The sequence below is a fragment of the Sciurus vulgaris genome (assembly GCF_902686455.1).
Source record: "Sciurus vulgaris genome assembly, chromosome: 11".
NCBI classification, from domain to species: domain Eukaryota; kingdom Metazoa; phylum Chordata; class Mammalia; order Rodentia; family Sciuridae; genus Sciurus; species Sciurus vulgaris.
This window is the reverse complement of record NC_136472.1, coordinates 68575493-68594566: the sequence shown is the minus strand read 5'-3', so window position 1 is coordinate 68594566 and position 19074 is coordinate 68575493. Positions and strand designations below refer to the sequence as shown.

At 34.8% G+C, this 19074-nt stretch overlaps 1 protein-coding gene across 1 annotated transcript; it reads right to left on the bottom strand.

Moving 5' to 3' along the window:
* Positions 1–1311: 1311 nt before the first annotated feature.
* On the bottom strand, positions 1312–2253 carry LOC306640512 (olfactory receptor 51A7-like; the record flags this gene model as incomplete). Its single annotated transcript, XM_079104797.1, has 1 exon — positions 1312–2253. One exon carries the CDS (start codon positions 2251–2253, stop codon positions 1312–1314), a length of 942 nt encoding a protein of 313 aa, XP_078960923.1.
* Between the last annotated feature and the right edge of the window lie 16821 nt (positions 2254–19074).

The following is a 19074-nucleotide window of genomic DNA, read 5'->3' as shown; positions in this document are numbered from 1 at the left end:
TAGTTCTTTTGGATAAATATCAAAGAATGAGATAGCTGAGTCATATGGTGATTCCATTCCTAGTCTTTTGAGGAATCTCTATATCACTTTCCAAAGTAGTAGTACCAATTTGCAGTCCCTAAAACAATGTATAAGTGTGCCTTTATTCCCATGTACTTGTTAGCAATTATTATTTATATTTTTGATTTAAATAATCAGAAATAATTAAAAGAAAGACTTATGAAAAGATCAACCACCACCTAAGAATACTGTCATATGACAAAGGATGAATAAAGAACTCCTAAAAATCAGGATGCAAAATCCAATAAAAAATAGGCAGTCCACTTGACTCACTTTTTTCAATTTGTGTTTAGGAAAATACAAATTATCACCACAATATAATACTCTAACATACCCATTATAGTGACTAATGTTAACAAGATTAAAAATCCCAAATTTCGATCAAGATATAGAGCATCAGATCCCTCATATGTTTTGACTGGATGTGCAAATTGGCACAATTTACTTGATGATACTTAGTTTAACATTTTCTACTGTAGAGAAATACTTGCCCTAAAATATCACTTCTAGATAAATCACTTCTATAGTCTTACATCTTCAAATGCATTCCAAAGTAATTAATGGGGTTTTTAAGTTTCTTTGAATTGCTAATCTCTCTCTCTCTCTCTCTCTCTCTCTAACACACACACACACACACACACACACACACACACACACACACACACAAGGTAGTTAGAAGATGCCGATGCTGTGGGTCTGTTTGCTAAAGTTTTTAGCACACTTCAGTCATTGCTGCTCTTACATGAGTCAATTAGATCCTCAATGGTTTTTATTTTCATAAAATACTAAATTTTTTTCTTTTTTCTTTTTTTTTTTTTATTGTAAACAAATGGGATACATGTTGTTTCTCTGTTTGTACATGGCGTAAAGGCATACCATTTGTGTAATCATAAATTTACATAGAGCAATGTTGTTTGATTCATTCTGTTCTAAAACTTTGAAAAATCTCTTTAATCCTAATGAGGAGTGTACTGTTATGGCTGTGGCTTGAATCTGTTTGCAGTGAAAAGATAAAAATAAGGATGGAGATGGGAAGATTAGTTTGAAGCCTAAATAACTCCAAACCTAAAACCCAAGATAACTAATCCAGAATGCTCTGTTTAATTAAAAAAATAACTTTATATTGCACAGATCTGAGTACATGGGTGTGTCTTTGAGTTCAGTCTATAATCTTAATATTGTCATTCTTCAGTCCCTACACAGGTTCTGAAGTTGTGTTAGCCTGGCTTTCACTGAAGCTGAAATTTCCCATCAATGCTGTTTCTCACATAATTTTGCCAGAATCACGTTTTTAATCTGCTGGCTCTTCACAGAATATACAATGGGATTCATTAGCGGGGGAACCAGAAGGAAGATATCAGATATTATGACTCTAATAACTGGAGAAGCATTTTTGGCAAAGCGATGAAGGGCCGCCAAGGTGATGATAGGCACATAGAAGATGAACACAGCACAGATGTGAGAAAAGCAAGTGTTGAGGACTTTGAGGCGACCCTTGTGGGAGGTAATGCCCAGAACAATTTTCAGGATCAGCACATAAGACACAGAAATGAAAACTAAGTTTAACAGAGATAAAAGAGCCACCAAAAATCCATAAATTATATTGATCCTGTTGTCTGAGAAGGCCAACTTCATGACATCCTGGTGGAGACAGTAAGAATGGGATAAAATGCTTTTCTTACAGAATTTCAGCCTCTTTAACATAAAAGGAAATGGGAGAACAAGTAAAATACACAGTGTGGCAAGTACAAAGCCAGTTTTAAAGACTCTGTCGGGGGTAAAGATGGAGGTGTACCGCAAAGGGTCGTAGATGGCTACAAAGCGATCAATGGCCATGACCAAAAGCACTGATGACTCCACAGCTGAGAATCCATGAATGAAAAACTCCTGTGCAAAGCAGGCATCTGAGGAAATTCCTGTGGCATTGAACAAGAAGACTCTCAGCATGGTTGGAAGGGAGGAGATGGACAGTCCCAAGTCAGAGAATGCCAGCATGGAGAGCAAATAGTACATAGGCTCATGCAGTGAGGTCTCTGTTTTTATGAGAAAAAGGATGGTGCAGTTTCCCAGGATGGCAACAAGGTACATGATGCAAATGGGAATGGAGACCCAAAAGTGAGCATGCTCCACCCCTGGGATCCCAGTCAGGAAGAAGGTGGAGATTCCCTTTTCAGAGGTGTTGAAGACTGACATTGCAGGAATATGGAGACACCAGAACCTAGGTCTCAGAAGAGTTCTCCTACAAATGCATAAGTTAATTGTCTCAAATCGGTATGCTGTATTAATCAGGTTGACATAAATCTCGATATGCCAGCTGTTCATCTCCAGTAATTTCTAGTATTAAACATATTTTATGAACTACAAGTAGTAGTAACATCAGGACCCATATGAGTAAGGTATAAAAAGATAAATGAAAAAGTACCTATGTCCACAAATAAACATCAACAAAGAGATAAAAATATTCCAAACACTTTTCCTGGACTCAGTATACAAGAAGGGAGGCACAAATTTCTCACTTTCTATTTACTATAGCATTTATTAGGATAGTGATGTGTACACCTGGATATTGCATGAACAAATGCAAGATCAAATAAGGAATTCCACTGGCTACAGTTGCATTTGTAGTTTTTGAAGAATTTTAACCTTAAGAAAATATTTTGCCAAAAAAATTTGGCTGGAATAATTTGATTGTATTTCTACATCTGAAAGAAGGAAGTTGGACACTATGGTACACTACTTGACACAAAAATTATCTCAAAATGTATCATAGGTATAAGTGTTAGAGCCAAAACAACAAAGCACCGAGAAGGAAACAGACAGTAAATCTTTGTGAGCTTGAGTGAGGCACTGGCTGCTTAGACATGGCACTAGAGCCACAAACTACAATAAAATGCACACATTGTATTAAACACTTCCAGGATTTGAAAGGCATCACCAAAAAGGTAAGCACTTAACTCACAGAATGAGAGAAAGATTTGTAAATCACATATCTAGACTTCCTCAAGAATATATGAAGAACCCTTACAACTCTCCATTAGAAGTGAAAATATGCTTACCATCACTAGTCACTGGGGAAATGTAAGTCAAAACCAAAATGAAAGATCACTTCACACACACAGAAAGCTGAAATAAAAAAGACAATTATCAGTGTGGATGTGGAGATAGTTGGACTTCTCTTCATTGCTGTGGAGACTCCAAATGGTTAACCAACTCTGGAAAATATTTTAACAGTTTATTCAAATTTTAAACGTACAAGAGGACCTATGAATCCTATTCCTATGTATATTTTTGAGAACAAGGAGAGTACATCTTCAAAACTTATAAACAGCCCAATTTACTGTCAAGTGATGCAGAGTAAACTGTTCTATATGAATATAATTTGATAATAAAAGTGAGGTATTTATGTGAGTTATAACATAAATGAACCCTGAAATCATTATACTTGGTGTGAAAAAACAAATCATGAAGGAATGTACATTGCATTATTCCATTTATTTGAAATGTCCAGAATGGACAAGTCCATAGAAGCAGAGAGGTATGGTTCTCAGAGACTGGATGAAGGGGTGAAGGGGAATGCCTGCTAATGGATGTGAGAATGTTTTTCAGGTTGATGAAAAAACATCATAGTATTAGATAACAGAGACAGTTGAACAGTAGTATGTATATACTAAAAGTCTATGAATATACTAAAAATCTAGACCCTCTAGATTCAAAGTCTCCTACACATGCCAACACATTCCTATATATTGAATTTTATTGCCAATGATATCTTAATAAAGTTGTTATAGGATGAAGCTGTACCCCCAAATACTTACCTTCATGTTTCTCTATATATACAAGTTACATATGGAAATTGCATCTTTGAGAAGAACACCTATCTGGAGATCTCCCTATGTGGAGTGCAGAGTAGGCTGGTCTGAGTCCTATTGATAAAACACTGAGATTTACTGGGGTGGATGACTAGCCACTTTAGATCAAAGAAACATTAGTTTAGGTATCCAAACAGGTAGCATAATACAGGGAGGACAACCTGGAGTCCTAGTAACAGGGATCTTGTCAAAGCAATGAAGATGAGTGCAAGGATGAAGATCAGCCAACCACAGGACAGGCACAGCCCATCAATAGCATGACACTGAGAGGTTCCAGAAGGGGAGCTGTAAGTCCTCTGTCTTGATTGACCTGATGCTCTGGCTGGTTCTCAACAAATATTTTTTGAAAAAAACATTTACCTTTTATGCTTAGAAATTGAGAGAATGCAGGACTAACATGAGACGAATAAAATAACAGTCATACAAGGGTCATTGCCTTATTCTGTCACCTCTTCTGCATCCTAAACTTTAGCTTGCTATAGGCTATGAGGGAGGGAATCATCAATCCCAGAGGCCCAGTGTTAGTTTACATGGGATAAGAAAGGGGGAGTTAGAGAGAATATTTAAATCAAGATATGAACATTTAATCATAAACATCACCTGCTTTATTTTCTTCTGCTGGAGTAAAACAACATTTTGGAAAACAAAATTTGCCTTATTCTGACATGAATTTGATCATTCCGTCTTAAGAAATATCAGACAGATCTTCCACTGTCCAACACCTTGCTGATGTGCAAGGCCCTGTGCCCTCCCCTGTCAGGCTGCACACAGGTCCGAGGCACCCTCATCCTCCACTCGGGTCCACTGCTACAACATGCATCTGTGTTCCCTTAAACACCCTGTGCAGCTTCCTGCCCCCACACTGTGGCTTCCAAGGATAGTCTTAAGTGAAGTTCACAGGGCTTAATTTGTTTTGAGAACATGAATTTATAAATAATACTATAGATTATTTTCCTTGAATATAAGAAAACCTAAGACATTTGAACTTCTCAATAATATAAGACTTGAATAGCACTTATTGTTTTCTGCAGCTTGAAGTGTTGTGTATATTGTTTATTTCTTTATTTTTGGTTCTATCCAGTACATGCAGGTCCATCTTCAAATCCTTGGTCAAGGTCAAGGTCTAACCCAATGATCAGAGTGACAGCAACCCAGCATGTAGTGCTGTCCTTGATAACATTGCTACTTTTCTTGCCCCTCTAGATTCAAAGTCTCCTTCACATGCTGACACATTCCTATACACATTGGATGAATGAAAAATCATAACCTCGACTTGCTGACTTTTGTATTTGAATAAAATGATTAAGTGGAATGCATATAAACTCCTACATTACTTATATACTCTGAACTACAGATTCATAGGTAGATTCTTTTGTTAGAATTATTGGTCAGGTGCAGTGTCACACACCTGTAATTCCAGTGACTCAGGAGGCTAAGGCAGGAGGATTACATGTTCAAAACAGCCTCAGCAACTTAGTAAGGCCCTAAGAAACTCAACTGGACACTGTCTGTAAATGAAATATTAAAAAGGACTGGAGATGTGGATCAGTGGTTAAGTGCCCCTGGGTTAAAAAAAAAAAAAAAAAAAAAAAATTATAAAGTTACTTCCATACCAAGAGAGAGGAAATATGAAGCAAATACTTGAACCCAGTCAAAAGAATGCTGTTTCTTTTTCACCAATGCAGACTCAGTTTCTTTTTCACCAATGCATATCCACATCCAAAAATAATGTCTTATTCTGTAAAGTAGTGACTCTACCAGCCAAAGAGCATGCCACCCAAGAATCAGGATCAGGTATCTGTCTTTGAATTCCTTTCTGGGCCAAGATAGTGATTTTGGCTTCACATTTGGTTGATTGCCATGACTTGGCAGAACTCTGGACTTGTAGAGGTACAACCTGCATTTACACACATTGTTGGACTTTTCAAGGTAATGGGGTACTGACATCCATCTTAGTCACTTGGAGAATAAGTTAGAAAGCATTTGAATTACTTGCTTGAGCTGGTGCAAACTGCAACTGTGTACATCAGGAAACTTACTAGTAGGTTGACAGGTACTTGGAACCATATGTTAGAGTCAAGAGGAAATCGAGGTGGCTCACAGTCACCAGGGTTCCACTGCTGAAACCCTGAGCAGCAATTTATGTGCAATGTGCAGTCCTGCCTTCCTTAAGCATTCCCCTTAGCTCAGAAAGCCCTGGGGAATCCCCACTCAGCAGGATGTACTTAAAATTCCCCGTAGGTGAAACCTCAAATGACACTGGAACCAAGAAGGCACACACAATTCCCAGTAAATAGGAATATTTAGCAATTTTCAGAGAACACCTTTGAGCCTCCTCTGCTCTGCCTGCCAGGATAATACTTGTCTCTTCCCTGATTCCATATCGTCATGTAATCATCTTAGTTTCACAATGTATAACAGTTATGCCCTTCCTTGTCTGCTTCTTCCACTGGATGTCTTAAAATTACAAAGTTTTGCCAGGCATGATGGCACACACCTGTAATCCCAGCAGTTTGGGAGACTGAGGCAGTTGGATCACAAGTTTAAGGAAAGTTTCAGCAATTTAGTGAGGCCCTAAGTAACTCAGGAAGATCGTGTCTCAAAATTAAAAATAAATAAATAAATAAACAAGAGACTGGGATATGGCTCAGTGGTTAAGTGGAAATATAAACTATACTTAAGTATGGAGTTTTATAAAAACACAATAGTGAATCTCACCATCCTGTACATCTACAGATTGAGATCCTAATTAGAATAAGATATATTTCCAACCAAAATGGATTCTACTGTCATGCATACCTACACAGAACCAATAAAAATAAAACAATAATATTTATTCATTTACTCAATACAAAGAAAGAAATATATAGCCTAAAACATTTTTAAAACATAATGTTTAGACTCCATTTCATAGCCAATGAATCTTTTTACTTAATATTCTGGTATAATTTTCATATTTTCTTCCTATATTATGCATATTACTTCTTATATTTGTTTAATCCCCAAATTGTTTCCACTGTAAAACTTACTCATTTTTAAACATTTGATGTAATGCACACTGTCCTTAAACAGAGGATTTATGGTTATCCTTAGAGAACCTTTATGTTTAAAGGTTCTTTTTTATGACACATTATCCTGTCTTGCTTATCACATAAACAACCCCACTTTCTTGACAGTTGCATTATTCATGTTATGAATTGTCATAAAAATGTTCAGTATTATTGCCAAAATGTTCAAAATTTATCAGTAATAAATATGGTCTTTTAAAGGTAGACTTAACTCTCGTAGGTTAACTTAACTATCTTAAAGCTATGGGTCATTTTTTGTTTGACTCTGATACATTCCTGAAAGTTCTACAATTAGTTCAGAACAGAGTTTTATGTATTCAACAGTGAAGAATCCTGTCAGAGCCTATGGAAAAATATTGTGCCAGGTACTTAAAAATTCAAAAATAGACTCTTACATAACTTACAGACCATTCTAGGGGTCTAAGTCAGGATTTCCAGGAATCTTTTCAGTTAGTAGTTGGGTAATTCTATGAGAGTGCCAAGCCAAGATCCAGTGGAGCAAGAATTAATTCCACAGGACTAAATTAACTGGTGAGGAACATTTTATTGTGGCTGTTTGGGATATTGTTCATGCCATTTTATCTTCTGTTGTCTTAGTGTGTGCACTCTCTTTTCTTCTAAGCTATAAGAAACCCATAAGTACTATAGTAGACTGCTTTTCTTAAACTGAAATTAAACTTGTTGAAATTATAGAATCTTCCAAGTTCAAAACTCTGAGTTTCCTTGCTTTTTATGACATGTTATTTAAAGAGGTACAATAAGAAGCTGTCTCCTTTAACCAAGGTATAATTTCAAACATTGATTATTCAACTAAGAACTTTCCTAGAATGTCATATTGGAGAATGCTGCTCCTTTAATAACATAAGACCAAGCACTTTTGAGAAACAAGTGATGGTTTTATAGATTCACTTCTATAAAACCCACCCAGGTAAACTGGTAAAGGAGATCACATCCAGGCAGGACGGGCATCCTTGGGACAATTTGGGGACTGAAGAAAAAAAAAAAAGTATTATTCAAAAGTAATCTGAAGGAGTAATTTGGTGGAGATAACTTTTTGAATTGAGCTCTCTAGCCCAGTTTATAACATTAATTCTGGCTTTTAAATGTCCAATTTGAGATTCCTTATTTGAGATTCCAAGGCTAAGAAATTCTAGATGATAAATTGACGTTTTAGTTACCCTTGTCTGATGAATGGCATCGAACTTATGAGGACAGTCTTACTTTGTGGTCAAGAGTAACATTTCCCTGAAATTTTTTAAAATTAAAAGTGGAGATACTACAGGGAAGAAGTTATGATGCAAAGGAAAACTATATATTGCTTAGAACTCACCTTCCTGGTTTATCTTATTTTGAATATATAGAAGCCACTTCCATTCATTAGCTTTGAGTTATTTTACGACTCTATAAATTATATTTGTTAACAGGAATCAAAATTATTCATGTAGAGAGACATGCAAATAAATGCATCTGCTAGAGATAAGAGGTTCAGTTGCTTTCCAGTGGGAGAATCTGTTCTGCCCTTTTGTGCAAATTCACAACAAGAGACCTTTCTATGACTATATCTCTTTAAAAATTTTTTATTTATTTATTTATTTTTAAACTTTTTTTACAGACTGCATTTTGATTCATTGTACACAAACGGGGTACATCATTTTGTTTCTATGGTTGTACATGATGTAGATTCATACCATTCGTGTAATCATACTTGTACATAGGGTAATGATGTCTGTCTCATTCCACGATTTTTCATACCCCGCTCCCTCTCATTTCCTTCCACATAATCTAAAGTTCCTCCATTCTTCCCTCACTCTCCACCCCACCACCCCTATTATATATCATCCTTCACTTATCAGGAAAACATTTGGCCTTCAGTTTTTGGGGCTTGGCTTATTTCACTTAGTATGATATTCTCCAACTCCATCCATTTACCAGAAAATGGCATAATTTTATTCATCTTTATGACTAATATTCCATTGTGTATATATACCAAGGTTATTTATCTATTCATCTGTTGAAGGGCATCTAGGTTGGTTCCACAATCTAGCTATTGTGAATTGAGCTGCTATGAACATTGATGTTCATAGCAGCATCACTGTAGTAAGCTGATTTTAAGTCTTTTGGATATAAACTGAGGAGTGGGATAACTGGGTCAAATGGTGGGTCCATTCCAAGATTTCTGAGGAATCTCCACACTGCTTTCCAGAGTGGCTGCACTAATTTGCAGCCCCACCAGCAATGTATGAGTGTACCTTTTTCCCCACATCCTCTCCCACACCTATTGTTGCTTGTGTTTTTGATAATAGCCATTCTAATAGGAGTGAGATGAAATCTTACGGTGGTTTTGATTTGCATTTCTCTAATTACTAGAGATGGTGAGTACTTTTTCATATATTTGTTATCACCTGTATATCTTCTTTTGTGAAGTATCTGCACTGATTGGGTTCTTTGTATTTTTGGTGTAAAGTTTTTTAAGTGCTTTATAAATTTTGGAGATTAATGTTCTATCTAAATAAAGTGTGTGGAGAAGATTTTCTCCCACTGTGTAGGCTCTCTTTTCACATTATTGATTGTTTTCTTTGCTAAGAAAAAATTATTTAATTTGAATCCATCCCATTTATTGATTCTTACTTTTATTTCTTGAGCCCTGGGAGTCTTGTTAAGGAAGTCTGGTCCTAAACCAACATGAGAAAGATTTGGTTCTAATTTTTCTTCTGTTTGGTGAAGTATCTCAAGTCTAATTCCTAGATTATTGATTAATTTTGAGTTGAGTTTTGTACAGGGTGCGAGCTATGGGTTTAATTTCATTTTACTGCATAGGGATTTCCAGTTTTGCAAACACTATTTGGTGAAGAGGTTAACTTTTTTCCATTGTATGTTTTTGACTCCTTTGTCTAGTATGAGGTGACTATTTATGTGGGTTTGTTTCTGTGTCTTCTATTCTGTACCATTGGTCTGCCTGTCTGTTTTGGTGCCAATACCATGCTGTTTTTGTTACTATGTCTCTATAGTACAGTTTATTTTATTTTTTTTATTGTAAACAAATGGGATACATGTTGTTTCTCTGTTTGTACATGGCGTAAAGGCATACCATTTGTGTAATCATAAATTTATATAGGGTATGTTGTTTGATTCATTCTGTTATTTTTTCCCTTTCCCCCACCCCTCCCACCCCTCTTTTCCCTCTATACAGTCCTTCCTTCCTCCATTCTTGCCCCCCTCCCTAACCCTAACTCTAACCCTAACACTAACCCCTCCCTCCCCCCATTATGTATCCTCATCCACTTATTAGCGATGTCATTCGACCTTTGGTTTTTTGAGATTGGCTTATCTCACTTAGCATGATATTCTCCAATTTCATCCATTTGCCTGCAAATGCCATAATTTCATCATTCTTTATGGCTGAGTAATATTCCATTGTGTATATATATATATATATATATATATATATATATATATATATACACACAGTTTCTTTATTCACTCATCAATTGAAGGGCATCTAGGATGGTTCCACAGTCTGGCTATTGTGAATTGAGCAGCTATGAACATTGATGTGGTGTATCTCTGTAGTATGCTGATTTTAAGTCCTTTGGGTATAGGCCAAGGACTGGGATAGCTGGGTCAAATGGTGGTTCCATTCCAAGTTTTCTAAGGAATCTCCACACTACTTTCCAGAGTGGCTGCACTAATTTGCAGGCCCACCAGCAATGTATGAGTGTACCTTTCTCCCCACCTCCTCGCCAACACCTGTTGTTACTTGTATTCTTGATAATCGCCATTCTAATTGGGGTGAGATGGAATCTTAGGGTGGTTTTGATTTGCATTTCTCTTATTACTAGAGATGTTGAACATTTTTCCATATGATTGTTGATTGCTTGTAGATCTTCTGTGAAGTGTCTATTCATTTCCTTAGCCCATTTGTCAACTGGATTATTTGCCTTTTTGGTGTAGAGTTTTTTGAGTTCTTTATAGATTCTGGAGATTAGTGCTCTATTTGAAGTATGATTGGCAAAGATATTCTCCCACTCTGTAGGCTCTCTCTTCACATTTCTGATAGTTTCCTTTGCTGAGAGAAAGCTTTTTAGTTTGAATCTATCCCAGTGGTTGATTCTAGCTTTTATTTCTTGTGCTATGGGAGTCCTGTTCAGGAAGTCTGGTCCTAAGCCGACATGTTGAAGATCTGGACCTACTTTTTCTTCTATAATCTGCAGGGTCTCTGGTCTGATTCCGAGGTCCTTAATCCATTTTGAGTTTAGTTTTGTGCATGGTGAGAGATATGGGTTTAGTTTCATTCTGTTGCATATGGATTTCCAATTCTCCCAGCACCATTTGTTGAAGAGGCTATCTTTTCTCCATTGCATATTTTTGGCACCTTTGTCTAGTATGAGAAAATTGTATTTATTTGGGTTTGTGTCCGTGTCCTCTATTCTGTACCACTGATCTACCTTTCTATTTTGGTACCAATACCATGCCGTTTTTGTTACTATTGCTTTGTAGTAGAGTTGAAGATCTGGTATTGCGATACCCTCTGTTTCACTCTTCCTACTAAGGATTGCTTTAGCTATTCTGGGTTTCTTATTCTTCCAGATGAATTTCATGATTGCTTGCTCTATTTCTGTAAGGTACGTCATTGGGATTTTAATTGGAATTGCATTGAATCTGTATAGCACTTTAGGTAGTACGGCCATTTTGACAATATTAATTCTTCCTATCCAAGAACATGGTAGATCTTTCCATCTTCTAAGGTGTTCTTTAATTTCTTTCTTTAGTGTACTGTAGTTCTCATTGTAGAGGTCTTTCACCTCTTTTGTGAGATTGATTCCCAAGTATTTTATTTTTTTCGATGCTATTGTGAATGGGGTAGTTTTCCTGATTATTCTTTCCAAAGATTCATCACTTATGTATAAAAATACATTAGACTTATGTGCATTGATCTTATATCCTGCTACTTTACTGAATTCACCGAAGAGTTCTAAAAGTTTTCTGGTGGAATTTCCTGGTCCCTCTAAGTATATAATCACATCATCAGCAAATAGGGGTAGTTTGAGTTCTTCTTTTCCTATTCGTATCCCTTTAATTTCTTTGGTCTATCTAATTGTTCTGGCTAGAGTTTCAAGGACGATATTGATAGAAGTGGTGAAAGAGGGCATCCCTGCCTTATTCCAGTTTTTAGGGGGAATGCTTTCAGTTTTTCACCATTTAGAATGATATTAGCCATGGGCTTAGCATAAATGGCCTTTACAATGTTAAGGGATGTTCCCACTATCCCTATTTTTTCTAGTGAAGGGGTGCTGTATTTTATCAAATGCTTTTTCTGCATCTATTGAAATAATTACGTGATTCTTGACTTTAGGTCTATTGATATGGTGAATTACATTTATTGATTTCCTGATGTTGAACCAACCTTGCATCCCTGGGATGAAACCCACTTGATCATGGTGCACTATCTTTTTAATATGTTTTTGTATGCGATTTGCTAAAAATTTGTTGAGAATTTTTGTGTCGATGTTCATTAAGGATATTGGTCTGAAATTTTCTTTCCTCAGTGTATCTCTGTCTGGTTTAGGTATCAGTGTGATCAGCAGCACATGGATCCTTCTCTAAAATAGACCATATATTATGCCACAAAGCTAATGTTAGTAAATACAAGAAGATAGAGACACTACCTTATATTCTATCAGATCATAATGGATTGAAGTTAGAAATAAATGAAAGAGTAAATAACAGAAACTATTCCAACACCTGGAGATTAAACAATATGCTATTATATGATGAATGGATAACAGAAGGTATTAGGAAGGAAATTAAAAAATTCTTAGAGGTAAAACATCATATCAAAATCTCTGGGACACTATGAAAGCAGTACTTAGAGGAAAATTTATTTCATGGAGCGCATTTAATAAAAGAAGTAAAACTCAACAAATAAACGACCTAACATTACAGCTCAAAGCCCTAGAAAATGAAGAACAGACCAGCACCAAATGTATTAGAAGACAGGAAATATTTAAACTCAGAGCTGAAATCAATGAAATTGAAACAAAAGAAGCAATACAAAAAATTGACAAAATAAATAGTTGGTTCTTCGAAAAAATAAACAAAATTGATAAACCTTTAGCCACACTAACAAAGAGAAGATGAGAGAAAACCCAAATCACTAAAATTCGGAATGAACAAGGAAATATCAAAACAGACAGGATTGAAATACAAAACATAATTAGAAGCTATTTTGAAAATCTATACTCCAACAAAGTAGAAAATTTTGAAGACATCAACAGGTTTCTAGAGACTTATGAATTGCCTAAACTGAATGAGGAGGAAATACACAATTTAAACAGACCAATTTCAAGTAATGAAATAGAAGAGGTCATCAAAAGCCTACCAACAAAGAAAAGTCCAGGACCAGATGGGTTCTCAGCCAAGTTCTACAAAACCTTTAAAGAAGAGCTCATTCCAATACTTCTCAAAGTATTCCATAAAATAGAAGAGGAGGGAACCCTCCCAAACTCATTCTATGAAGCCAATATAGTACAGTTTAAATGTGGTATTGTGATACCTCCTGCATCACTCTTCCTGCCCAGACTTGCTTTGACTATTCTGGGTCTTTTGCTCTTCCAGATGAATTTCATGATTTCTTTCTCTTTTTCTACGAGAAATATCATTGTGATTTGAATTGGAATTGTGTTAAATCTGTATAGTGACTTTAGAAGTATGACCATTTTGATAATAATAATTCTGCCTATCCAAGAACATGGGAGTTCTTCCCATCTTCTAAGGTCTTCTTCAATTTCTTTCTTCAATGTCCTATCATTTACATTGTAGAGTTCTTTCACATCTTTTGTTAGATTGATTCCCAAGTATTTTATTTTATTTTTTTGAGGTTATTGTGAACAGAGTTGCTTTCCTAATTTCTCTATCAAATGATTCATTGCTTATGAATAGAAATGCATTAGATTTATGTGTGTTGATTTTATATCCTGCTGTTTTGCTGAATTCATTTATTATGTCTAGAAGTTTTCCGGTGGAGTTTTTTGGATCCTCTAAATATAGAATCATTTCATGGACAAATAGTGATAGTTTGAGTTCTTTTTCTATTCGTATTCCTTTCATTACTTTGGTCTGTCTAAGTACTTTGGCTAGTATTTCAAACGTGATGTTGAATAGAAGTAGTGAATCTTGTTCCAGTTTTTAAAGGAACTCCTTTCAGTTTTTCTCCATTAAGAATGATGTTGGCTGTGGGCTGAGTATAAATTGCCTTTACAATGTTGAGGTATGTTCCTACTATACCTATTTTTTCTAGTGTTTTGAGCATGAAGTGGTGTTGTATTTTGTCAAACGCTTTCTCTGCATCTATTGAAATAATCATGTGATTCTTAACTTTAAGTCTATTGATGCGATGAATTACATTTATTGATTTCCAGATGTTGAGCCAACCTTGCATCCCTGGGATGAACCCCACTTGATCGTGGCACACTATCTTCTTAATATGTTTTTGTAAGCAATTTTCCAGGATTTTGTTAAGGATTTTTGCATCTATGTTCATCAGAGATATTGGTCTAACGTTTTCTTTCCTTGATGCATCTTTGTCTGGTTTTGGTATAAGTTTTTTTTGAAAGTCTTGTAGAACTCAGCTGAGAATCTGTCTGGCCCTGGGTTTTTCTTGGTTGGTAGACTTTTGATGACTCCTCCATTTCATTTGCTTGAAATTAATCAGTTTGAATTGTGTATGTCCTCCTGGTTCAATTTGGGAGGATAGTATGTCTGTAGAAATTTGTTGATGTCTTTAAGATTTTCTATTTTGTTTGAGTACAGGTTTTCAAAGTAGCTTCTTATTCTGTGATGTATTTTAATGGTGTCTGTTATGATATTTCCTTTTTCATCAAGAATTTTAACAATTTGAGTTTTCTTTCTCTTCTGTTAGTGTGACTAAGGGTTTATCTCTTTTGTTTACTTTTTCAAAGAACCAACTTTTCATTTTGTCAATTTTTTGAATTATTTCTTTTGTTTCAATTTCATTGATTTCAGCTCTGATTTTAATTATTTCCTTTCTTCTACTACTTTTCTTTCTTTTCTAGGGCTTTGAGATGTAATATTAGGTCATTTAGTTGTTGACTTTTTATTCTTTTCTTGAATGCACTCCATGAAATGAATTTTCCTCTTAGTACTGCTTTCATAGTGTCCTAGAAATTTTGATATGTTGTATTGTCATTCTCATTTACCTGTAAGAAAAATTTTTTATCTCCTCCCTGATGTTTTCTGTTATCTATGCTTCATTCAATAGCATATTATTTAGTCTCCAGGTATTGGAGTAGTTACTGTTTTTATTTTATCATTCATTTCTAATTTCATTCCGTTATGATCTGTTAGAATACAAGGTAGTATCTCTGTTATTTTGTATATACTAGGGGCTGCTCTGTGTCATAACATATGGCCTATATTAGAGAAAGATCCATGTACTGCTGAGAAGAAAGTGTATTCACTCTTTTATGGATGGAATATTCTATATATATCTGTTAGGTTATTGATCGTGTTAAGTCTAAAAGTTTTCTGGTGGAGTTTTTTGGATCCTCTAAATATAAAATTATTTTATCAGCAAATAGTGATAGTTTTATAGTTTCTTTGCTTAGATTTTTTTTTTTGGCAGATCTATCCAGTGGTGACAGTGGTGTGTTAAAGTCACCCAGAATTATTGCATTGTGGTCTGTTTGATTCTTGGAATTGAGAAGGATTTGTTTGATGTACATGGATGCACCATTTTGGGGGCATAAATATTTACAATTGTTATGACTTCCTTATTGATGGTTCCCTTAAGCAATATGAAATGTCCTTCTTATCCCTTCTAACTTTAACTTGAAGTTCACTTTATCTGATATATGGATGGAAACCATCGCTTTTTTACTGAATCTGTGTGCGTTGTAAGTTTTATTCCCATCCTTTCACCTTTAGTCTGTGGATGGATGTCTTTTTCTATGACATGAGTCTCTTGAGGGTAGCATATTGTTGGGTCTTTTTTTAAATCCAATCTGGCAGTTTCTGTCTTTTGATTGATGACTTTAGGCTATTAACATTCAGGGTTATTATTGAGATTTGTATGCCTGGTCATTTTGGCTTATTTTTGGTTTTTAACTTGGCTTGGTTTCTCCTTTGATTGGCTTTTCCTTTAAGGTAGTTCCTCCCTTTGCTAACTTACATTATTGTTTTTCATTTCTTCTTCATGAAATATTTTGCTGAGAATGTTCTGCAGCATAGGCTTTCTACTTGTAAATTCTTTTACCTTTTGTTTATCATGGAAGGATTTTATTTTGTCTTCATATCTGAAGGTTAGTGTTACTGGGTATTATACAGACCATTTTGAGTTTTCTTTCTGCAACTTTTTCACAGGAAATCTGGGATTTGATTTTCAATGATCTTTCAAGTCTAGGAATCCAAGGCAACAACTTAACCACCAAAGCTGATCAACAAAACCTCTGGATTTGAGTCATTTCCTGTTTTCCTAAGGTTCCCCCAAATATCCTGAGGTTTCTGGACCTCCTGGAAGAGATAATCTTTATTCACCTTTATGTCTGGTAGTCTGAAAGCAGGTATCAGGCTGACTTTTGCAAGAGGACTCCATAACCATTGACTCCATCAATCTCCTTAAATATGATTCTAAGCACATTATTCTCAAGCAAAACATGGCAGACAAAATCTTCATAATATAAGCATTATTTCTAATTTGTGTCATGTTACAAGGTGAGTAGTGTTTTATTGAATACATTCAAATAACTATGTTGCCACAGATATAAGAATATTCAATAAAAGTTTCCAAATTCTGGAGGGATAAGGTACAAAAAAAGATAAATGCTTCATTTTCATTTTCTTTCCATTATTTTATTGGTGCACTATAGTTGTACATTTTGATAGGATTTGTTGTTACCTATTCATACATGCACACAATAAAACAATTAGGCCAATATCATACCCCAGCACTTAACCCCTTCTTCCCCTTCTTCCACCACTGATCCCTTTCCTCTACTGATTTTCCTTTTATTTTCATGAGATCTTACTCCTTCCACCTTTCTCTTCCTTTTTCTTTTCTAGTTTCCACATATGAGAGAAAACAAATGATCCCTTGATCTTCTGAGTTTGGCTTATTTTGCTTAACATAATGGACTCAAGTTTCATCCATTTTCCTGCAAATGACACAATTCCATTTTTCTTTGTGTCTGTATAAAACTCCATTTTATATATATTACATTTTCTTTATTCATTTATCTATTGATGGACATCTAGGTTGATTTCATAGTTTGACTTTTGTGAAACATAGTTTAGTTGCTATAAACATGGGTATATATGTACCACTATGGCATGATGACTTTAATTCTTTAGGATAAATATCAAGGAGTGGTATAGATGGGTCATATAGTGATTCTATGCCTAATCTTTTGATGAACCTCCATAATGATTTCCACAGTGGTTGTACTAATTTACAATCCCACCAACAGCATAAAAATCTTCCTTTTAATCCACATTATCTCCAGCATTTATTATTGTTTTTATTATTGATGACTGCTTATCTGATTGGTTTGAGATAAAATCTTAGTGTAGTTTTGATCTGAATTTCTTTTATAAAGTAAAATCTAGTAAATTTCTATAATTTATATCTGGCTTAAGACAAAAGAGAGTTTCCTTACATACACAGAGAGCACTTTGAAGATCCAGCTGTGTTCCAAAACAAGATCTATAGTCATCCTGTACAAGCTCATTCAGTTCTAGTCAATATAATACATTTTGTTTTGCTTATTTTTTTAGTTATCAGTTTTATGACACTCTCAGCTTCTGATGATATGATGAGAATGTATTTGACAAGAAATGTGATTGTTTCTGTGACACACAATATAAAATATTTACTGGAATTATGACTGATAGCATTATATCAAGGTACATTATATACATGTATAGCAAGGGTGTTGATAAAATTCTATTCACTTTATATAATTTCTTCAATGAAACTATTTTACCATAAAAGTGTCATCTATAGTAGTTATATTTTCTCTCCTTATTTGATGGTGCTTCTCATGCAATGTAGCATGCCAAACAAACCAAAAAATTTTAAAACATTTCTCTTTATAAGGTAATAAAACAAATTTTTAAAAATTTTAACGGGGCTCTCTAGAAAATCTCAAGTTCAGTAAACAAACAAGAAGTTTTCATTTAGAAATTGATTTTGGGATGGAAACATTAAAACAAAACACTAAACTCTTTCAAAAGTGAGAAGCTGTGGTTCTCTTAAATAATCAAGGGCATTATACAAGGTTAGCATAAAACAAGGAATCAATCAAAAAACTTTGGCATCCTAGGCAGATTCCTAAAAAGGTGAAGATATTTTACCATTAAGAGCAAACCAATAATCCAAGAAATCTTGTTGTTTTGGTTTTGTGTCTGTATGCTTTTGACATTTGAAGCTTTTTAAAAATATATAAATAAATCCATTTAAATATTTAGCCAGACTGCACATAATATCCCCTTTCTAAGACTACATTTTACAACCTTTTACTTTTTAAAAATGTCCATACAAATTTTCCACTTTCTTATTTTGGAATGCTCAGTCATTCTATTCTAAAATGAAATTCCTTTTTCTCCCCTGAACAAAATCATATTTTTCATATCTCACTTTTCCTTATCAAAAACACACTCCACTTTATTAGCAAATTGGACAACGTAAAGTGGAACATGGAAATCCACTAGAAAAGTTGTAAAAGAATAAACTTAAACAACTAAAAGTAGGTTTTCTTTGAAGAATGTACCAAAGATGGCAAAAGAGAGGGGATTACTTCTTTGAAAATTTTAAATAATTTAAAAAAATGTATGTTTGTGTAGTTTTTCTACAACATTTGTGTGTGTGTTTATGTCTGTGTTTGTGTTTGTGTGTGTGTGTGTGTGTGTGTGTGTGTGCACAAGTGTGTGTATAAGATAAAAATGGTAGGCTCCACTAGTTGTACATCCTCTCTCTAACTTTTGGTAAATTATTTATCTCTTTGAGTCTTAACATGCAAAATAAAAAATTTCCCCATAACTGAGAAAATTTGTACAAATTTCTT